We start from the raw sequence: 23835 nt of genomic DNA, 5'->3' as shown, positions 1-23835 counted from the left end.
CTTTGCACGTGTTTAGTTTGGGTAGAGTACTTGACTCACCAGTTTCCACTATCTTGCCATATCCAAGACCAGTTTTGTCATGGAGAGGTCTTTGTGAATCATTCATTTTTGTCAACAAGATCGAAGATTTATTCCATGAACTTACTAATTCATCCATGTTATGTTTTTCTGTTGTAAGATTTATGATATCAATCTTGAGTTGTTCATTCTCAGTTTGGAGCACAGCAATCTCTGTTTCAAGACAGTTTATCTCAACTGATTGTTCCCATGAGGGTTCAGTTGAGGTATCTTGCAGATCCTTTTGCTTGGCTCTAACTTCATCGAATGCTAAGGAAAGTTGATGATACTCATTTGCCATATCATGAAGAGCTTTGATCAGTTCCTCTCTGGTAAATTCCTCAGAGCTGAAATCAAATACCTATTCACTAGTGGATGGAAGCTCACAATCATTTGCCATAAGACACTTGACCTCTTCTTCATCATCACTGGAACTGGATGAGCAATTTGATTCCTCTGAATCACTATCTGTTTCTGCCCACTTGGTTTTACTGCCCTTTGTAACCAATGCTTTATGTTTTTGTCTTGAGGTGTGTCTGTCATTCCTTGAACTTTTCCTTTTGTCAAAGTTCTTTGGTTTGGGACAATCGGCAATGAAATGTCCTATTTTCCCACAGTTGAAGCAACTTCTTGGTTCTTCAACTGTATCTTTCTTTTGGAATTTTTTTCTGTGGGATCCTTCTTGGTTTCTTCTGATGAATTTGCCGAATTTCTTCACAAACAAAGACATGGCATCACTGCTCAGTTGTTCTGCTGACTTTTCTGATTTGGCTGGTGACTCTATTTTTACTGCAGTCAAGGCCTTGGTCAATTGTGAGGTAGACTGATCTTCTTCTCGAGTCTGCAACTCGAATTCATAGGCTTTTAAATCTGCAAATAGGTCATGCAGCTCTAATTTTTTCAAGTCCTTCGATTCTCTCATGGCCATTGTCTTTATATCACATTCTTTAGGAAGGCCTAGAATTACCTTGAGAATAACTTCTCTGTTGGGATATGTTTTTCCCAATCCATTAAGCTCAATAACAATGCTACTTACTCTCTCATCAAATTCTGTCATTGATTCACCTGGTTTCATCTTGATGCTGTCAAATTTTTTAGTGGCTACAGAAAGTTTGTTTTCCTTCGTCTGTTCATTTCCTTCACAAAGTTGAATCAACTTCTCCCAAATTTCTTTTCCAGTTTTGCATGTCTTGATTTTGCTAAAGGTATTCTTGTCAAGAGTTTTATACAAGATATCTTTAGCCACATTATCAAGATTTGCCTTCTTTTTGTCTTCAGCAGTCCATTCAATTCTTGGTTTCTCAATGTACTGTGGACCATCTCCAGAAAGAGCTATAGCAGTATTGACTTTGGTGATCGCAAGAGGTCCATCAGTGATGACAAACCACATGTCATCGTCTAGTGCTGATAGGTGTGCTTGCATACGAATCTTCCAGTCATCAAATTCTTCCTTTGAGAACATAGGAATTTTGCTGAATGAAGTAATTTTCTTCCAGTCATCAAATTCTTCCTAGACTGATATAACAATAGAGTAAATGTAACTCGAAGTTCTTAGCACAAAGATCGACCCTTCAATGATCAGAATAATGCTTTTGAACGTTTGTGCTTCGAGTTTCTTGATCGAAAAGAGCTTTTCGTGTTCTTCGTAAGAATGACAGAGTTTTCAGTGCGTATTGTTTTCACTTATTCTGATGTTGATCAAGATCTCTATTTATACCCTTTGGATTGCCAACGGTCATAAGTTTGAATTGTCCTTCTGATAAGATTTGAATTATTCTCGTTGGATTTGTCACTATCATCAATGATTTCTGGAGCCGACATTCCCTTAGTATCGCGGCACTACCTTCTACAGAGATGTCAGAGTACGGATGATCTTATCCGGAAATAGCACGGTAGTAAACTGTTGTGGACACCTGAAGCAATCAGTTTGGCAAGGGTAAACTGATGGATTCAGTTTAGCGAGGTCAACTGCTTTGTATCTTTTTAGCGCGGTCGTTGATGGTTCAGTTTAGTGATTCAGTATGGAGACGTAAACTGTATCTGTTGGTCATAGTGACATCATCATTTCCTGAATATCAGTTTAGCCCTTTTTTGTAGTTGCTCAAGTAGTTTGGCTTTCTTTTGTAAATACCAAAACTAAATTTCCCAACAACAAGATATCACCACAACTCACCGACTCTCCCAATCGAGGTGGATGAGGTATATCTCGATCTTCTAGACTTTGGAGCAACTATAAGGAGTATTCAGAACTATGGGAGACCTCATCAACCCACGCACTCGACTATAGTCTCCAAAATGTCAAATTCGAGTTTAGGCAGCTCCGCCCTTTCAAATCAATGTATTAGGCTCAAGATGAATGCATAAATAAATCGAAATGCATTAAAGCATGAACCAATAATTACAAGTCCTATTATGTTAAATAAGAGCATGCAATCAATCAACAAATTCAAGTTCTTAAACAAAACAAGTAATTATACAAGTATGTGATTTAGAGACTCGAGAATCAATCTGAACTTGAGTATTCGCTCCTTTTCGTTTCAATGTAGACTTCTACCTTTTCCTCGATTCGATGTTGCTCCCAATCTGGACAAGCGTTTCTCGATCAATTCTTCTATGATTCGAATCCTACTAACTCTGAACTCAACAGTCTTCAACCAAATATGTACGGAGATACAAAAGAACCCAATATCAATCAATACATTCAATTCAATAACGATTCAAACCATTTTCCCAACAACTCCCTAAATCTCAAAACGGCGGCATAACGACTATAAAAAGGCCAACCGAAAATCAACAACTCTACATATCAATCCAATTCCTCTTTTAACATCAACAATCCATCAAAACAATTCAAAACCCAACAACATCTAAAATCCCATTTTTGAATTTAGCTCCCAAAAATCATAACAATTCCGAACGTCGTTCTTTTTTCGATCCGACTTCGAATAAGAGATCTATGCTAGCTCAAGAACAACATATCCGAAAATAATCAAATTTTAACGACATCCAAAAATTGAAGTATAGATGATCGAAGAAAAACTTACGGTACAACAGAGCTCTCGCAGTCGTGATCGCAAATATGCCTTCAGATTGAATTTTTATCGGACGGATCGCACGAAATCGGAAATCTAAAAGCTTGAAAGAGGCGCTTGGGTCTTCAATGGAGGGAACGACGTGGATGAGAAGGAGAGAAGGAATGAAAAAGACTATTCAACCGATTAAAAGGCCAAGTTAATATATAAAATCCCATTTTTGCACTTTGGTCCCTGAATTTTTCAAAATTTGCAAATCAATCCCTGATCAAATATCAATTCAATCCCTAAAATTCCTAAACTCTGAATATCAATAATAATCTCCTTTAATCTCGATTAAGATAATTTTGGGGCGTTACAGAATTAAATATTAACAATTAATCTAACTTGAATAAATAAATTGACTAATCTATAAAATGACATGAAAAACTTTAAAACCCTTGGAAATGACAAAAATATTAATTATTAAATGAAATAATGAGGGAAAAATTGTAAATTTATTATCAAAAATGTCAAAATATATATTTATGGCATGAATTAAATATTTACAATTAATTTACCTTTGATAAATAAATGGACACAAAAAATTATATGAATTAAATATTAAAAATTAATCTACCTTGAATAAATAAATTGATTAATGTATAAAATAATGAAAGATCTTAAAAAATTTTGAATTGTTATTTCTTCAATACTCTCATTCTTTGTACCACTCTTTTTTACCGATCTATCCCTATTAAATTAATAAATTTATAATTATTTTATTTTATTAAAATTTTACGTAATAAGGGAAAAATGAAAAATTATTTTTCAAAATATTTTCTTAATATATATGTGAAAATACACACAAGCCTAAATTAGTTGGACAAAATGAGTTATTTTTTTACGTTGGACAAGAAAATATTGATGTTGTTGATTACATTTGTAGTCCCTAATTTCAAAAATATTACACAATTAGTCATCACCATATATTTTATAATATCTATTCCTAAAGACTAAAATATCAGAAAATCTATTTAGATGATCAAATCTAAAAAAAAAAAATTAATGATTGATTGAATAAAGGATGCGAGTACATTTTCTACATAAATAAAATAGAATCTCGACTTTTGATATGATTTCACTTGTCTTGAACATGATGGTGAAATTTAATGGTTTGATTTAATTTTTTTTATTTTTTTTAAAATTTTAATAATAAAAAAATATTACGTTAAAAAAGTATAGTAAATTAAAAACGTAACTATGACGATAAAATTGAAATAAGTCCAAAAAATTAATTTTTTTTAAATTTATAGAACAAAAATTAAGGTAGCTTTCAATAATTTCTTTTTGTTTCCATTAGTGTAACAACATAGATTTAGAAAAATAATTAAATATTAAAATTAATTTACATTGAATAAATAAATGAACATACAAAATGATATGAATTAAATATTAACAATTAATCTAACTTGAATAAATAAATTGACTAATCTATAAAATGACATAAAAAACCTTAAAACTATTGGAAATGACAAAAATATTAATTATTAAATGAAATAATGATGACAAAATTGTAAATTCATTATCAAAAATGTCAAAATATATATTTAGGACATGAATTAAATATTAACAATTAATTTATCTTGGATAAATAAATGGACACAAAAAAATATATGAATTAAATATTAAAAATTAATCTACCTTGAATAAATAAATTGACTAATGTATAAAATAAATGCAAGACTTAATAAACATTGAAAATGAAAAAAATATTAATTATTAAATGAAATAATGAGGACAAAATTATAAATTTACAATTAAAACCAAATAATTAATGAAATAATGAGGGTATTGAAGGAAATTCACAATTCAAACTTGTATATTAATATAGAGTAATAGAGTAATAAAAGAATATATATATATATATATATATATATATATATATAGTATTTTATTACACATTGCGTGTTCATAATTTGTTTTTTAAAGGAAAACAAAAAATATATATAAATAAATTGTAAAATTTTACAAATAAAAAAAATATAACGTTTTCCTAAATAAGTAGTCACAAAAACGCAATAGTTGTATCAATTTTATAAATTGAGTGACATTTTCGGAAATAAAAAAAATATCAAATGAAACAAAGTGAGTCATTTTGATAAATAATAAAATGTCTAATGGTTAAAAAGAGGAAGAAATATAAAATGAATAATTTGCTTAATAATTTTGATTTTATTAAAAATAAAGTTAATAATAATTTCAAACCAAGCTTGACAAATAAATTGAAAGTTAAAGTTAATTGGAGGGTGGGTCTATGTTATAATAGTAATATAGTAAAAATATTTCTCAAAAAAATTAATAATAGTATAGTAAAATATGTATGTATGATAATAAAAATATTGAATTTTGTTTTTATGAACGAAAAAACTACATCAAACAACTGAATCCAAAGTTACAAGGGAGATCTGATCAACAAAGCACCAAGTGCAAGGATTAGGACTAGAAAAAACAAATTGGGTTAGCTTATGCACTGTTAGATTGCCGGTTCGTATGTTTGAACCCCAAAAAAACCGTCCTCCGACAACAAATCTTTAATGGCCTTGATGAGCACTCCATCTAAACTTAAATATTCTGAATTATAATTAATCGTCGTAATTGCCTCCAAAGAGTCCGAGAAAACCCAAATCTTTTTTAAGAGAACAGCGCAACACAAGTTCCATGCCACACCGGATAGCCCAGAGCTCACCTCCAAAAACTGAACTCGGATTTCGAATTCGATAGAAAGAAGCTGCTATAATAACAATCTTCAATACCATTAGATCACGTGGGATTCCTATATTTTTATGAAAATTGAAATATGTGTTGATAATCCAATGGTTGTCCACATCATGGGGAGAGAAACATTCCCAATATAACATAGACTAACCCGTAACAATCCTTCCCAATATCTAACAATCGAATAGCAACCCCTACGGTTATCAAACCCCGCGTCCACATGTAATCTCGGTTGCCCTGAGGTAGAGGCCACCCAACGAGCAGCAGATGATCTTTGGCCAAGGGGAAGAGATTGCTGAGTTTGGTTTGCCAAAAATATTGAATATTGAAAACAAATAAAATATATATACATCAGGTAAAAATAAAAATTTTGAAAATTGAAAATAAATGATATAATATATATTTTTTGAAACAAAAATGATACTCCCTCCTTCTCAATTATATTGTCAACGTTTCCTTTTTTGTTTGTCTCAAATATATATTCATATATCATATTTAGTAATATTTTTTTACATTTTTTTACTAATATACCCCTATTAACTACACCTTGAAAATTGTGCAATCATTTTTTAATACATTAAATAGGGATAAAATAGAAAGTTTATATAAAATTTATTTTTTCAATGCATTTTTCTTAATCTGTGCGAAAATTTAAAGAAAACAATATATATGAAATAGAAGGAATATAATTTAACGCCGCTCTACATAAATAAATACATAAACAGAAGAAGATTCAAGAAGAATGGAAATGACATGTCATCGAAAGTGAATCTCATCTCACCATGTTATCCAAAACCCACAAAGGATTCCTCCTCAGCACTCGTTTATCCATCCTTATCCACTTTCTTTTCTTTCTTGCAGCATAAACAAACTACTCTTTCACTAAATTAATTAATCACTCGCATCGCAAATGGCTTCCATCGCCCTCTTCTCTGCTGCTTCCATCAACCAATACGCGCCGCCTCTCGCATTCTTGCCTCCAAAGCTTTCTCCGCCAAGGATCCGTACTTCAAAGAGATCAAAGCCCCTCACGGTGGTCGCCGCCGCCGGTGACGTTGCATCCAACAGTACCGTATATCTGTTCGCCGGCGCCGCCGCCGTCGCATTGATCGGAACCGCTTTCCCTATTCTCTTCACCCGCAAAGACCTGTACGTAAAGGAAACTCCACTCTCATTCCATCACATTATTATCGATCTGTGCTAGCTATAGGCTTATAGCTAGTTTTAATTTATAATATATTATATTATATTATGTCACTTATTTTAATTTTTAGTATCCACGCGTGCATTTGTTACGTGTACATTGTGTTCGGTCACGATACGAAGACGCGGCGAGATAAACTTCTAATTTGAATGGTAAAATATAACGATACGTGTAATCGAATATGTATATGTAAAATAACTAAAAAAAATTTAGTGTCACTTCCCTTTTGTTTATGAGAAAAACAGCTTAATTTCTCGTAATGTCTGGATTAATTTTAGTATACATTGTATTTCAAATCATTCAGTCTGCCATGTCCGTGATAGGAATATATAGTTTGATCATCTTATATTATATTATACGTAAAATTCTATTATATTATACGTAAAATTCATTCGATGTAGCATAAAATAAACAAATATTGCATGATATATATATCTAGGTGCCCGGTATGTGATGGAGCAGGATTTGTGAGGAAATCGGGGTCGACCCTGAATGCAAATGCAGCAAGAAAAGATGAAGCTCAAATTGTATGTCCCAACTGCAAGGGTCTAGGCAAGCTCAACCAGATCGACAAATAGATATATATTATATATGTTTCTGATTACCAAATAATTTCTTCCATCTTTAATTACATTTGTTGTACAATACCGTTCTCTTTTGAATCATTGTGATGCGAGTTTTATCAGTTTGTACATTGTATCGATATGTTTCTTTTTATCGTTAATTTTTGAAATTTTAAAATAAAAATAATCGTCATCTTATATCTACACTAATTGTGTCATTGTGTGTTTTAAGAGGGAGGGATGGTCGGATGGAGAACGATTTCGTTGATATTAATGGGAAAATTCGACCCTAGCGCATGGGTATTACCCCAATGGGCTAGGTGGAAGCATTAATCATGAGGGGTCCATATGATTTGAACCAATTAGTGAGTGTCACCAATATCCATGGGTAGAATCGAACCTCTCATATTAATGATATATATGGCTTTTGAGTTTTTGTGTTTGTTTTTTCTCCCCCTTTTTCTTTTCACTATTTTTTCCATTATTTTTTTATGTTCATACGTTTAGTTGTGTTCTTTTTATTTTAAAAAATATATTTGTTTGTTTACCATTTTTTTAATTAAAAAATAGGTTCTACAAACTACAAGCATGTGTTAACAAGGCCATTCTATGCTGACCGGGCAGTCCAATAGCTCCGGACCATTTTCACATCACATCATGGTGATGTGTTGGATTGCCCTCCGGGCAGCATAGATCACATTAGCAAAAATAGACCGTTGGTATGGCTTTTGAGTTTTTGTTTTGTTTTGTTTTGTTTTTCCTTTTCATTTCATTTATGTTTAATTTCAATATTTTCGAAATACCCCAACGTTTAGTTTTGTTCTTTTTTAAAAAAAATATATTTATTTGTTTATAATTTTTTTTAAAAAAATATTTATTTCGAAATACCCCAACGTTTAGTTTTGATCCAAACTGTCGGTATAATATAATAGAGATAAATCAAAGTTATGGTGAATTTTTTCATTTTCAAAGTACCTCTTTTTGGCAAATTAACATTATACAAATAAAATTGAACACTTTTTTTCATGCAATTATACAAAGTATTTTTTTTGAAAGTGATATAAATATAATGTTGTCCGATCTAGATATATAGAATTTCGAATTACGTTCGTCATAATATTATTTTATCTTTTGATATAAATTGTATCGGTTTCTATATTCGGACTCAATTGAAAATTTAAAAATATAAATTAAAATTTAAGTGGAAAATTTTTTTTGGTGGGGGGTAGGGGGGGGGGGGTAATCAAAATTGAAATTTCATTTCGATAGACCATATAAGCCGTAATTTCGAATTCTGCAAAACAATGAAAAGAACATGAAAACTGTCCTACTCCTCCTACGTTGTTTTAACATATTTTACTTCAAAATTTGGATACCTAAAGAGTGACAACTCCATAACCACCAAATTGATCTTCTCCACCACCTTAACGTGCCGTCCATGAAATATATATATGTTTTTGTTATACATTTAACTTCAAATCAAATTCTTCATGGCTTCTTTTTTGCATGCTTTCTCATCAAGCATATCCATATATGCTTCCAAGCTTTGGAACTGATGGTTATTTGATTCAACAAACCATAATTCTCGGACACTTGAAAATGGACACACCCTCGTATATTCGAATCTTTTTAATATAACGGTCGACACATAGTGTTTGAGTTTAATTTTAAAGATTATAGTTGCATCATTATCATCAATAGCTCTTGGTCGTATATTTTACTATGTATGGAGTCATGGACACCAAAATAGAGAAAGTAGATGAATTAAAATGGTTTGTATTTTCTCAAATGAAAATAAAATAAGGGCTATAGTGTAAATTTATGCATACATATACGTTTGAAGCTGCAAAGACAGAGATTGGAAGGATTCAAAACAGAACAAGATTGTCTTGGACACCACTCTAATGTTGTTTTCCAACCATAACCTCTCAAATTTTATTATTTTATTTTATTTTTTTATAAAAAAAAACCAACATTTCCCCCGATATTTGGTACATTTTTTCACGTCTATAAATTTATCCAATTGGCATCACCTAATCAACCAAGCGCCCCATATATCCCAATACACTGATCTATATATTGGCAGTGGCTTTGTTCCAACAGTACCACCCAAACAAATCAAAATCCCGTTCCCCATTATTAATTCCTTATAAACCTCGTACCAAAATCTCAGAAAATACACTAAAAATGGGTGCCCCTGAAATTAAACTTCTCGTTTCTATCCAATTCTTGGTGGGATTCATAACATTGTTCTTGTTTTCTCAACATGCACAAGCCATCACCAGAAACTACGAGTTTAACGTATGTTCCTAACCTCAATTTATTCGCGATTTTTACATGTTACATACATGCAATGGCTGAGCCAGGAGCTAGGGGGCTTCCTTGCAGGGATGATCCCGCCGCTTGAAATTCTTAAAGTTTTCCTATAAACTTACACAATTTTATAGATCATAAAAATTTGAAAACATAAGAACGTGTGGATGTACTCGGTATTTATGATCCTCACATTTTCTTGAATCATATACAGATCACAATGATAAACGTCACACGGTTGTGCCATACGAAGAGCATGGTTACAGTGAACGGGCAGTTTCCAGGGCCTCGAATCGTGGCCAGGGAGGGTGATCGTCTCCTAATCAAAGTCACTAACCATGTCCCAAATAACATATCCATCCACTGGTATAGCATAGCATTAGTCTTAACTCACCAATATATCCTTATGAGTTATATGATAATCTTCTAGTTTGAACTAATTAAGATATTTTCGTTAACACGACAGGCATGGGATCAGGCAGCTACGTAGCGGATGGGCGGATGGGCCTGCGTATGTAACACAATGCCCTATTCAAACTGGGCAGAGCTATATTTACAACTTCACCATAGTCGGCCAACGTGGAACCCTTTGGTGGCATGCCCATATTTCGTGGCTAAGATCGACTCTATACGGGCCTTTGATCATCCTACCAAAGCATAATGTGCCTTACCCTTTTGAAAAACCATACAAGGAAGTGCCTATCATATTTGGTAACTATAAAAAATGAATTCATCAGACATTTTTCTGCTTCTTTAGCAGTGATTTTGGCTTGTTACCAGTTCATCATCAGTGTACTATACATGGATATGCGCTTGTTCCACGCTGGTAGGCTCGGTGCGTGACCCCTTATCTTGTTTATTGTTTGACCTGCAGGAGAATGGTTTAATGCTGATACTGAGGCCATTATCAGTCAAGCTTTACAAACCGGTGGCGCTCCAAACGTCTCTGATGCCTATACGATCAATGGGCTTCCGGGGCCGTTGTACAACTGCTCTGCCAAAGGTAAGGACTAATTGCGACAAGAAGTTCCATTTTTATTCCAAGAATTGTGGTTATACGCTACATTTGGGTCACATGTTTGGTCCTAATTCGAACAGACACGTTCAAGTTGAGGGTTGAGCCCGGGAAAACGTACCTCCTCCGTATGATCAATGCTGCACTGAACGACGAACTTTTCTTCAGTATTGCCAACCACAGCCTCACAGTTGTGGATGCTGATGCAGTATACGTAAAACCGTTCAAAACGAACACCATTCTCATCGCCCCTGGACAGACCACAAACGTTCTTTTAAGAACAAAACCGAAGTTTCCAGGGGCCACCTTTCTAATGACTGCTAGGCCATATGTTACAGGCCCCGGAACATTTGACAACTCCACCGTTGCTGGAATTCTCGAATACGAATCCGACGGGCAAATGAAGACACTTCCCCTGTACAAACCAGTTCTGCCCCCTCTAAACGACACATCTTTCGCCACAAAATTCTCGAAAAGGCTCCGAAGTTTAGCCACGCCCCAGTTCCCAGCCAAAGTCCCGCAAAAGATCGACCAACACTTCTTTTTCACAGTAGGATTAGGCACAAGCCAGTGTGATCGAAACCAGACCTGCCAGGGCCCGAATGGAACAAGACTCGCGGCATCAGTGAGCAACATATCCTTCATACAGCCAACGACCGCTCTCCTCCAGGCCCATTTTACGGGCCAATCGAGCGGCGTTTACAGCCCGGATTTCCCTTTCAGCCCGTTACATTGGTTCAACTACACCGGGAATCCTCCCAACAACACCATGGTGAGCAATGGGACGAAACTGATGGTTCTGAAGTACAACACGAGCGTGGAGTTGGTAATGCAGGATACCAGCATTCTCGCAGCAGAGAGCCATCCTCTGCATCTCCATGGATTCAACTTCTTTGTTGTGGGTCAAGGATTCGGGAATTACGACCCGAAAAATGACCCGAAAAGTTTCAATCTTGTTGACCCGGTTGAGAGAAACACGGTCGGAGTTCCCGCCGGAGGATGGGTGGCCATTCGATTCTTGGCTGATAATCCAGGTAATTAACACACAATTTTAATTTACAAAGTTTTAGGTACGTAGAAATTTACGATGTTAACCACTTTTTTGTAATATGATTAGGTGTGTGGTTCATGCATTGTCATCTGGAAGTACACACGAGCTGGGGATTGAAGATGGCATGGCTGGTATTAGATGGAAAGCTTCCAAATCAAAAGCTTCTTCCTCCTCCACTTGATCTTCCCAAATGCTGATTTCCATTCCCATTTGATTTTTTTTTTTTTGGAGTTTGTTCCTTTTTTTTTTCTGCGTATAGAATTTATTGTTTCATTTAATTGTGCAAATATATGGTTTCTTGTATGATCCACTTTTGTAATGTTAATTGAGTTCAATAAATTATCTTCTTCTAGTTCTTTTTTATTCTTTCCAGCAGAGTACTATTATTTATTGTATGAACAAATTAAACGCCGATGATGCCCTAGCCTAATGGTTAAGGCTTCGGCTTTGAGATGTGGTCTCAGTTCGATTGTGCGGCTAGGTTTCTTAATTTATATAGGTTTAATTCCCCGTGACTGTGGGTTTTTTTTTTTTTTTAAAACAAAGATAGATTAGATTTATTTAATTTTTTTGCTCGATAAATTTTTTTTTTTTCAAAACAAAGATAGATTTATTTAATGTTTTTGCTCGAAAATTTTATCAAATGACTGTTTTTTTTAGTTTTTAAAAAGTAGATTTATGTAAATAAATTAGAAAACCTGGTTATTTAGGTTTGATTCTCGCTGACTGCGGTTTTTTTTTTTTTCAAAACAAAGATAGATTTATTTAATTTTTTTGCTCGATAAATTTTTTTTTTTCAAAACAAAGATAGATTTATTTAATTTCTTTGCTCGAAAATTTTATCAAATGACTGTTTTTTTTAGTTTTTAAAAAGTAGAATTATGTAAATAAATTAGGAAACCTGGGTTTGATTCTCGCTGACTGCGATTTTTTTTTTTTTCAAAACAAAGATAGATTTATTTAATTTTTTTGCTCGATAATTTTTTTTTTTCAAAACAAAGATAGATTTATTTAATTTCTTTGCTCGATAAATTTTTTTTTTTCAAAACAAAGATAGATTTATTTAATTTCTTTGCTCGAAAATTTTTTTAAATGACTGTTTTTTTTTGTTTTTAAAAAGTAGATTTATGTAAATAAATTAGGAAACCTGGTAGGTTTCTTAATTTATTTAGGTTTGATTCTCGCTGACTGCGGTTTTTTTTTTTTTCAAAACAAAGATAGATTTATTTAATTTTTTTGCTCGATAAATTTTTTTTTTTCCAAAACAAAGATAGATTTATTTAATTTCTTTGCTCGATAAATTTTTTTTTTCAAAACAAAGATAGATTAATTTCTTTGCTCGAAAATTTTATCAAATGACTTTTTTTTTTTAGTTTTTAAAAAGTAGATTTATGTAATTTCTCTGTTTTTTAAAAAAGATTTACTTTAAAAAATGGAATAAAAAACATAATAATCTTGATTTCAGTTATTTTATAGTACATCAAATATTATAGACTTATCTCGATGTAGCTATATATATATATATATAGCCTCAGCGCAACTTTATTTCATAAATTCACCATTTAAAAAAAATACTTTTCTTGGCTCCAAATATAAATGATATTTGTTAAGTTCACTCGACTTTAATAATAAAACAAGAAATCCAATGCATAAAAATAAATAAATAAATAAACCTGCAGGCAACAAAATGTTGGTGAGCCGAGTGTGATAATAAATCTTGATTAGCAAGTTTACCAGGTTTAGTAACATTAGGGAGTTAACATCTACTCCCCAACCCATTGTCCCGACTGATTTCTCATGCATATTGATCATAAGTCCCTTTCCAACTCTTTTTTTTTATTATTCCAAATCAACTAATAATTGCTCCATCTACTGATCATATGTCATTTAAAAGATTATTCGACTATCTAGATTATTAATTTATACTAATATTTTAAAATTGAGACGAAGTTTCGAATTCAAAACTCAAATAAAGTATCCTCCTAATTAGAAAAGTTTATACTTCACCCAGTGATCAAACTTCGGCATCACTCCAATATATGTTAGGACAAACATTAACTTATCAGGTCAACATTCATTTTGTTATCAATATCAGAAAACATTTCACAATTATCTTGGGCACTGACTGATTTAAATATAGTACAAAAAATAAAACTTTGGCTGTCAAATTTGTGCAACTTTATTTATATCAATACTTGGAACTAATTGCATTCACACCCCTTGTGAAAAGTCTAAAAGACATAAAATCTTCTAAAAAATATTAATAGGCTAATGCATCCCTAAGTTTTTTAAAATGTAGCACATTTCACCCCTATGTTATATAAACTCGGGCACATTTATACCCTTTCATAGGGGTTTTTATGCTAATTTTTTTAAAACATAAGGTCTAACATGCTATTAATTTTACACAGGGGTTTTATGTCTTTTAGACTTTTCACAGGGGGTGTGAATGCAATTAGCCCCAATACTTGTAACAAATATTTGGATACTCAACAATAATATATTAGTACCAGATCTAAACAATTGATATTTCAATATCATATATTAGTATCATATTTTTAATGTTTCATACTACGGTCGAATATTCAAAAATCATATATTAGTATTTAACATGGACAAGAAAGCTAAAACAATTTTTTTTTTCGACATAAGAGAAATACAATTTTTTTTATTTTATTTTTTTGGAAACAAGGAAAACAAAGTTACTCCTACGTTAACTTAGAAGTCTTGGTAATATAACTAATAAATCACACCCTTCCCAAACTCACTTCCATTGGCCAAGCCACCGGCCCGCTTAAACTCTGCTAAAATAAAAGAAAACTCGAGAACGCCGCCGCTGGAGTCGCCGCCGTAATCCGTAATTACGCCGGTGCCTCCGCCCCACACGCCACTTCTTCGCAAGATTTGTGAAATATATTCTGGTACTGGAATGATGCGCCGCTCTAAATTTTCGTTCCACGTCATCGTCGTGACAGCCGCCATAGCTTACATCTATTTATCGACGGTATTCGTATACATTGATCAGTGGTTTGGGCTAGGGTCTTCGCCCGGAATGCTAAACGCTGCCGTTTACACGTTCTTGGCTGTCACGTGTATATTCTGTTACCGCCGGGCAATTTGTACTGATCCGGGTCGGGTACCGGGCACTTTCGTGCCCGATGTTGAGGACTCTGACAACCAGATCCACGAGATCAAGCGCAAGGTTTTGCTTCTGCTTTTTGTTTTCATTGTTCTTTTAATTTTTGGAAATTTATGGATGGATTCTTTTAGGCACTTCTTGAATCTGTGACTTACCATTCTTGATAATGTCTTTTCGATGTTGAATGATTTAGTGGCTATGTCATTCTTGTGATTCTATTCTTGGGTTTCTTTTTTTAATTTTTTTTAATTAAATTCATTTTTGGAAATTACGTTCAAGCTTTTGAGAAGTTGATTGTGGGTTAATAGTGCAATTTGGGGTATGAAATTTTACTACCGTTCTAAGTTCCAAGAATTTGCCTTTACACTGCACTCAATGAAGTTTTTTGAATAAGTGTACTAGACGATCGAGTTTTGGTCCTGTACCAAACATCTTCGCCAGTTTCTGGCACCCCTTGTTCCGAAAATATTGGATCATAGTTATCCAGCATCATAATTATCCCAAAATACACAATTTTGCAGATATTCACGATAAAAGATAAACTAAGGGGGTCCATGGTCCTTGTTTTTCCCAAAATTACCGCAATAGAATCACAGATCTGATTGAGAAAACACAAGTGGCCACCTGATTTTGAAGGTTGTATGTAGCAAACTTCTTTTACTCTGAGATTTAAAATTGGAAAATTTTATCGAGTAACCTTGGTGATTGATTGGATTGGTGATTCAGATGAGAAGTTGTAAGGATGAGGGAGAATATGGTTGGAAAATACACGAGATGAAAATGGGTAGAGATAGGGGTCAAAGCATCAAGGTAAGTCATGGAGTTGGAAAATGACGTACAACTTGGAGAAAGAAAATGTGCTGTTCTGTGGTGGTTGGAAAAGATGAAAAAGGGAGGAAAATTGGGGAAGGTGAAGAAGAATGATATGCGAGGGTATTATTTTGAAAATAATGTGGGTAAATTTGTTGATTAATGATAATGTATGTTTAGATTATCACTCTAGAAATTTACAGTCAACAAAATAATCGAATAATTATCTTCTATTTCAACTTATCTCATCATATCACACTTTTTTATCATTCAAATAACCAGCCACCATGTTCTCCAATCACACAAACAAAACAAACGCATAGAATCAAGCTTATCATGTTGTAGATGCCCATTTCAGTAAAGTGCGCCTTCATGCCTTGTGTCTATGCTCTTCAACACCTATAAGCCTTAGTATACCTCATGTGTCTAGTAACCATCGAATGGGAAATTGGAGAGGACAAATTTTTAAAAGCGTTGTCCAGTAGCAAAACCACTGTGTTAGATGTTTGTTTTTGTTTGGACATTGTGTTCATGTCTGTAGCATTAGAATCAGTTCTGTATATGCTTATAAGCTTTTGATTTTGACTATGGTACAGTAAACAACAGACTTGCATCAAATCTTGAAGCAATACTGCGTCAAGCCCCTAACAAAATACTATTGTCGGTATTAGATGTTCCCTTAGTCTGTTAAATAACTTTGCATGTGTCCTAATACATGGAAACCGGGTAAATTATTAGTGGCTCATGTGTGATGCCTTTTTCTGCTTGTCACCTTAATTAACTTTTTTTCTCTTGTTGGAATGTATAATGCAGATGCTGATTCATAAATCGAGTTTGTTGTTTCTATGATCACTCAATGTGTAACGCACGTCCTTATCTATAGTTGTTGATTTTTGTTTGATGCTTAAGGTAATGAAAGTGAGTCACCCCTTTGATGTCTTTAGCAAAATACCATTGAATTTGTCTTCTGGAATCTTACTAATATTATGCGGTTTACGCCTCTTTATCATGTGCCATTTGATTGCCTATTTACTGTGGTCTCATTTATCGAAGTACTCATTTCTCTATAAACGTGAAAACCTCTCAAACCACTAAAAAAATGTCTGGCCTTGTTTGTTTGTGTTTCCCCGTAACAATTTTACTTTCCCAGAACAAAAAATTGCTATTCTTCACTTCCATTCGGTTTGACTGAAATATGTTCTCTCCTTTACATTTCTTCCTACGTAATAATTACTTTTAATTGAGCATTTTACAACATTCACAGAAATATCATTTATTTGGTTATACGTTGTATCATCATAAATAAAATTTCAAATATTTTTATATAAAATGGCAATTGATGCGATTTGATGAATTAGTAAAGATAACAAACATCCAATTTATCCAAAAGGCTTTTCAAGAATTCTTCCCAAAAAACCAATACGAAAGCCAAGCAAACCATAAGTGATTCTTGGGCAATTTGTTTTTATGTTTTACTATTTTTCATGTTTGGTTATTGGGAGAGGACCATGGAAAGAGAAGTTTTAATATGAATGTTATTTGCTGTGAGCTGCATATTGAGCTTTGTTATTTTTGCAGGGTGGTGACTTAAGGTACTGCCAAAAGTGTTCCCACTATAAGCCACCTCGTGCCCATCATTGCCGTTTATGTAATCGATGTGTTCTACGAATGGTATGCATAGTTCACAACATTGTTGTACAATTTCTTGAATATCTTGGATATTGTGTTAAAAATTGCTACCTCTCGATGTAAGGATCACCATTGCATTTGGATCAACAACTGTGTGGGCCATGCAAACTATAAGATCTTCTTCGTCTTTGTTTGTTATGCTGTTAGCGCATGCATTTATTCCCTGGTATGTAAATTTGTATTATCATCCCTTTCTCATGTTTGTTGTTGAATACTACCTGATAATGCCCTTGTTATTTTTCATTTGTTCTTCTCTGTTCATTGGTCGCCCTGTGTTACCCCAGGTACTTCTAATTGGTAGCTTGAGTGCTGACTCTCGGAGAGATTCTGAAAATTCTGAAGATTCTCTCAGAATATTATATGTAATGTCTACTCATTCATTTTTGTCTCTATGGCCTTTGGTGGTTTGGCTCACTGTATGTGATTTAAAGTTCAGGTGATTTCAGGGTTATTATTAGTTCCTTTAAGTTTGGCTCTGGGGTTTTTTCTTGGCTGGCATATTTATCTTGTTACACACAACAAGACAACAATCGAGGTTTGTGGACTCGACTCTTCTCCCTAGTATATATTGTCGGAAAAATATCATAGTATGTGCATTGTTTCAATTTCCATGGAACAGTACCATGAAGGGGTGAGAGCTATGTGGCTTGCAGAGAAAGGAGGTGAAATCTATTTGCATCCTTATGATATCGGTGTTTATGAGAATTTAACAATGGTCTGTAAAATATCATTTCCATTTTTTTCGACATTAATAAACCGATCTTCAAATTCTCATGTAATTGATTTGGCTGTTTCATTTGTTACAGATTCTTGGTTCGAACATCCTTTGCTGGTTTTGTCCCGTGTCAGGACATCTTGGTTCCGGCCTTCGCTTTCCAACGAGATATGATAATCTCATCGGAACATCAACTTCACCATAAACGTGTTTTATTCGGTTGACCATATACACGGCTAACAAGAGTCAGAGGTACCGATCGAGTTTTTCTTTTTCTTTTTACCACTTTTCTCCTGAGCTTCCGAAGTAGAGAGTTTCCTCTGTTGAACAATTTGTATGTAGAAATGTACTAACATGTTTGGTGTACAAACAAAAAAGAGATAGGACCCTCATTTGGGTCACAATGGTAGGGGGATTGGTAAAGTTGTAAATTAGGATCTTGTTGTACTACTCAAAGATTTTCAAAGCGATGTACCATTATATGTTGTTGATTGATTATTAAAGTTTTTAGGAGTGTTGTACAAGATATTCGTAGCCTTCTGTCCCTAATTTGGGTTATCACTTAATTTTCTAAGTAGTATTTGGGAAAGCTTCTTCCAATCCATATTCTCTATTTTTCATCCTCTATCCTCTGAAATAGAGATTTGTGATCTTTATTTTTCAAAACCTTTTCCAACCCATATCCTCTATATATTACCAAATACTCCTTTTTAATATTTTTTTTCTTTTACAACACACATATATAATTTAATAATTATATAATATAGATTTCAACTAAATTATTTCGATTAGTTGATTCAACTAAAAAACGTATAATTTATTAATAATTATTTATTATATTATTAAGCACAAAATGTTTGTAATAAATTATGGTGGTATGTTTTTTAATATTTTATATTTTTTCCGTCTAAAAAAAATCGCATGTTTTCTAAACTAAATTAAGTCGACAATAAATGTTTGTAATAAATTGTGTTTTTAATAAATGTTTGTACTAAAATATGTTGTGTTTTTTTATCATTATTTTGTTCATTATTTTCATTTAGTGTTTTTTTTATAAATATTAAAATAATTAATTTATGAAAAAAATATAAAAAACTTCAAATAAATTTATCATAATTAAATAAATGAAACACTAAACTAATTACAAAAAATTTAAAAAATAAAATGCAACAAAATAATAAACAAATTACATGCAAGACTTATTTATAATTTTGGAGGATGGCATTTCCGTAATTAATGTCATCCTCCATATAATCCTTTATATGAACAATGATCTTCTATAAACTTTCCAAAATGGAGAGTGCTTTTAGAGAAGGGTTGGAGAGCAAACTCTCCTCTATAATGGAGAAATCCTCCATTATAGAGGAAGGTTGGAGATGCCCTAAGAATATTTCTCAGCTTTTATTTCACAAAATTTCACCAAAATTCAAAATTTTGTAAAGGAATAGTTTAGAAATGTTTTTTTAAAGTTCACTCAAACATATTATAAATATCTTTCCATCTCTGTTTATTTATACCATTAACTTTGAAGAATGATTGGCTTTGATCACTGTTCGCGTTGACTCACGTTCAAGTTATGTATAAAAAAGTAGTAAAAAAAATTAAACTGCGTAGGCACCACCAAAACTGCATCTAAACAGCCGAGGCATTAGGTGGTCACCCAATTTTATTTACAACATTGATTTTGGTAAAGTTAAACTAAATATTATGATTAATAAAACCCAGTAAATTTTCAATGAGTTCATTTGTTCTATGGAATTATTTCAGTGATGTGATTTGGTGCACCATGGATACAACATTATTATTTTTGCAAAATCAGAATGGAATTTTGAATAATGACATCGGTGTTCACTACCAAAAAATTATCTAGAAGCCCGTTTTTAACAATTTTGCATGGCACGTGCAATCCTTTGTGTCTTGATTTGTTCAACCTTTCGTTCCATTGTTTAGACTTTTGAAACGAGAAATTCTCTATTTTTTGGACAAATTATGCAAACTCAGAACTTTGAGATCGCCGGAAATTTTGGCACTCCCGCAAGTATCTTATTCTGCCCCAAGAAAAGGGCAGGACCTATACAAAACTTTAAAACCAAGGATACAACAACTTTGTTGAATTACCAGCACCATGCTCTCCAAGTCACTCACACAGTATCAAGACTTGCAGAAATGAAAAAAAAAAAAAAAAAAAAGATCACATAATTTAAATTTAGAAGGTAAAAGAAAAAGGAATTTGTGGGTTCTTCAGTGAATCATCTGTCAACACTGAGGAAGATCCGACGGTGGTGGTGGTAGCCGTTGACTCGCTAGCGGTCCATCCAATACGATCCAGGCCATCATCAACCCCCAGCTCATGTGTACATCAAAGTGGCAATGCATGAACCACACTCCTGTTCATGACCAAAACATTGTGTGAGATAACTATTAGGAGATCGAGACGTAAAGCTTGGGATGCTATGTGTTCAAGAAAATATGACTTGCATGGTTACCACCATTGAAGAAAACACTATTGTTAAATGTAATAGTTATGAAAGAATATGTACCTGGATTGTCTGCTAAGAACCGAATGGCTACCCATCCACCTGCTGGAACACCTATAGTATTCCTTTCAACTGGATCCACCAAGTTAAACTTTGCAGGGTCGTTGTTTGGATCATAATTTCCGAACCCTTGACCGACGACAAAGAAATTGTAGCCGTGCAGGTGAAGTGGATGATTCTCGGCTCCTAAAATGCTCGTGTCCTGCAAAACTAGCTCCACGCTAGTATTGAATGGCAGCACAACTAGGTGAGTTCCATTGCTGACAAATGTGTTGTTCGGAGGGGTCCCTGTGTAGTTAAATGGGTTCGGTGGATTGGCCGGGAAATCAGTGGAATATATCCCATTGGATTTGAAGTAGTAGGCTTGTAACAGAGCTGTTCTGGGGAGGGCAAACGAGATATTATTGACCGAAGCTGCAAACTTCGTGCCGTTGGGTCCTTGACAAGTTGTATTTTTGGGGCATGGGCTAGAACCAAGTCCCACGGTGAAGTAGAATCGTCTGCCAACTGTTTGTGGAACTTTGGCTGTATATTTCGGATTATTTAAGCTTCTGAATTTCTTGGTGAAATTGGTAACAAAACCGGTGGCGGTTAACGGTGGCAGAGTAGGCATGATACTCACATTTGTCTTGTTTACAGATTCTTCTAATGGATGCTCGTACTGGAGAAAACCAGTGACGGTTGAGTTATCAAATGTGCCTTGCCCCGTAAAGTATGGTCTGGCGGCCATGACGAATGTGGCATTTGGGTAGTAAGGCTTGGTTTTAAGTAAAACATTGGTCGTTTGGCCTGGAGCTATGAATACCACATTGGTTACAAATGGTTTGACATATACTGCATCTGCTTCAACTATGGTTAGAGTATGGTTGGCGATGCTGAAAAAAAGCTCGTCGTTCATGGCAGCGTTGATTAGTCGAAGCATGTAAGTTTTTCCTGGCTTCACCTTCAATCTATATGTATCTGAAAACATAACATGAAAAGTTAACATATGTATATATGTTCTTGAAATATTGTAAAGGTTACTGGTTTCACCATTCGCAGAACAATTATATAGGGGCCCTGGAAAGCCATTGATTGTGTATGCATCTGATACATTTGGTCCAGCCCCTGTCTGAAGAGCCTGATTAATGACAGCCTCGGGGTCTGCATTCCACCATTCCCCTGGGAACCACAAAAATGGAACTGTATCAAGAAAATCACTCAGGAAATTTGAAATATGACTCAGAAACGGTACCTTTCCATACTTACCAAATATGATGGGAACTTCCTTGTATGGCTTCCTGAAGGGATAGGAGTCGTTGCGTCTGGGGAGGATGATTATCGCCCCATAAACCGTTGCTCGTAGCCATGAAATATGAGCGTGCCAGAGTAGAGTCCCTCTTTGCCCTGTAATAGTGAAGTTATACGTGTAGTTCTTGCCCGTTTGAATCGGGCATTGTGTCACATATGCCGGTCCATCAGCCCATCCGCTTCTGAGTTGGCGTACTCCATGCCTGCATATATCAGAGTTGTGAAGCGAAGTCAAGTAACTCAAATTCTGGTACTATATAGTACAGTGCTTGCATAACTTATCTAAAAATTCGAGTTTCATATAGCTAGGACAACGGGGCATACAAACATTTCCCTTACCAGTGAATAGTGATGTTGTTAGCAACGTTATTGACGACCTTAACCAAGACCTGGTCGCCTTCTCTCGCAACAATTCGCGGCCCTGGAAGCGTACCATTAACGCTGACAATACTCTTCGTCTTGCACAACCGAGTGACATTTTGCGTTACAATCTAGCACCATATTACTAGCCACGATTAGTTTACGTACAGCATAAATAAACCTCGTAAAAAAAGGTGTCATTTCAATGCATGAACTCATGAATATACATGCACTACGTACGTTGAAGGTGTAGTGTCTGGTCTTGGAAAGAGCCAGGTGGGGCAAGAATGAAGAAACAAGAAACCCCAAAAGCAATGCCGCTGGAAAAGAGACACGAAACAACATCGTTAGCTTATTTATTTATTTTTTTTCATGTGTTCGAAATGATTCTATCTTATGGGGCTATAAATAAGGAGATTATGAGGCAACGAATGTTAATGGGACTTCATTTCCCTGTTAAATCATTCACCATGTATGCACGGGGTCCTCTGTTTTTTAGGGTGAATTGTCTAATTTCCCAACATTTCCATGTTCTACCTATACCATGAAAATGAAATAACACCACTAACATATGATTATTACTAGCTACTTGAAGATTAAATAGTAAGTAAACCCCTTGAGAATTGCTACAACGCCAAACAAAAACTCCATCGTGATGAGACTATACATCTTACTTAATTTGTATCGCGAACCGACGTTAAGAATCGAGGATCGTCCGTCTTCAAAATTTAAGACAACGATGAAGTTGTGTGATTTTTCTTTAAACTCAAGTTTCGTAATCCATGTGATAATCACTATTTGATTATAGTTAGCTAGCTAGATAGCAACTCAATATTATAGGATAATTCTCCCATTTGGGGACGATAAATTTGATCTTTCTAGAGAATGAGAGCTTGGTTAGTTTGTAGTTAATTTTTAAATGGCCCACTTTTCCAACTAATCTTACTTCCTATTTAAGAAACTTGACGAGTAAATTTTCCTACTTGATCATAATGACTGACAATAATAATATATATAAAATAAGAAGGAATGTATCTTTCAAATCATCCGATGAAATTTGTTACGTCCATAGTACTAAAAGTGCCTGCAACTCCATCGCTTTCCTGGGACAAAGATTCTAACTTTTGTCTCTTTTGTTTTGTTGGAGATTAGGGGACGTAACATTTTATATGGAGTGAACCATGTCATACGTGAAGTAAAAAGAATATACTAATATTGCCGTGTAATTTCCATAATTCAATTTAAAATATTCATATTATAAAATAATACGAAGAACTTTTTCATTTATTTATTATTTCATAAC

The 23835-nt window shown here is 34.0% G+C and overlaps 5 protein-coding genes across 6 annotated transcripts; 3 read left to right on the top strand and 2 right to left on the bottom strand.

The window, feature by feature from the left end:
• Positions 1 to 418: 418 nt before the first annotated feature.
• Positions 419 to 1519, bottom strand: LOC140888214 (uncharacterized). The gene has a single exon (XM_073295905.1). It carries the CDS (start codon positions 1517 to 1519, stop codon positions 419 to 421), a length of 1101 nt encoding a protein of 366 aa, XP_073152006.1.
• Positions 1520 to 6627: 5108 nt separating this feature from the next.
• Positions 6628 to 7813, top strand: LOC140893111 (uncharacterized). Its single transcript, XM_073302177.1, has 2 exons — positions 6628 to 6995; positions 7490 to 7813. The coding sequence occupies exons 1-2, from the start codon at positions 6757 to 6759 to the stop codon at positions 7626 to 7628; spliced, it is 378 nt and encodes a 125-aa protein (XP_073158278.1). The 5' UTR covers positions 6628 to 6756; the 3' UTR covers positions 7629 to 7813.
• Positions 7814 to 9676: 1863 nt separating this feature from the next.
• On the top strand, positions 9677 to 12195 carry LOC140886946 (laccase-17-like). The gene is made up of 6 exons (XM_073293898.1): positions 9677 to 9914; positions 10141 to 10292; positions 10393 to 10637; positions 10801 to 10929; positions 11025 to 11975; positions 12059 to 12195. Exons 1-6 carry the CDS (start codon positions 9801 to 9803, stop codon positions 12187 to 12189), a joined length of 1722 nt encoding a protein of 573 aa, XP_073149999.1. The 5' UTR covers positions 9677 to 9800; the 3' UTR covers positions 12190 to 12195.
• Positions 12196 to 14758: 2563 nt separating this feature from the next.
• Positions 14759 to 18864, top strand: LOC140890592 (probable protein S-acyltransferase 16). Of its 2 annotated transcripts, none has more exons than XM_073298496.1 (7): positions 14759 to 15194; positions 17520 to 17612; positions 17695 to 17796; positions 17915 to 17992; positions 18067 to 18165; positions 18250 to 18292; positions 18437 to 18864. In XM_073298496.1, the coding sequence occupies exons 1-7, from the start codon at positions 14922 to 14924 to the stop codon at positions 18517 to 18519; spliced, it is 771 nt and encodes a 256-aa protein (XP_073154597.1). In that variant the 5' UTR covers positions 14759 to 14921; the 3' UTR covers positions 18520 to 18864. The 2 variants fall into 2 exon arrangements, with proteins under 2 accessions (XP_073154597.1, XP_073154596.1); XM_073298495.1 differs by having other exon boundaries at positions 18250 to 18345.
• Positions 18865 to 20476: 1612 nt separating this feature from the next.
• On the bottom strand, positions 20477 to 22877 carry LOC140886560 (laccase-17-like). The gene is made up of 6 exons (XM_073293200.1): positions 22773 to 22877; positions 22512 to 22663; positions 22131 to 22375; positions 21915 to 22043; positions 20886 to 21842; positions 20477 to 20732 (listed from the first exon to the last, which is right to left on the bottom strand). The coding sequence occupies exons 1-6, from the start codon at positions 22875 to 22877 to the stop codon at positions 20602 to 20604; spliced, it is 1719 nt and encodes a 572-aa protein (XP_073149301.1). The 3' UTR covers positions 20477 to 20601.
• Between the last annotated feature and the right edge of the window lie 958 nt (positions 22878 to 23835).

This window comes from Henckelia pumila, chromosome 3, assembly GCF_033568475.1.
Source record: "Henckelia pumila isolate YLH828 chromosome 3, ASM3356847v2, whole genome shotgun sequence".
NCBI classification, from domain to species: domain Eukaryota; kingdom Viridiplantae; phylum Streptophyta; class Magnoliopsida; order Lamiales; family Gesneriaceae; genus Henckelia; species Henckelia pumila.
Note: the sequence above shows the minus strand (reverse complement) of the source record. Positions and strands in the feature narration are given on the sequence as shown.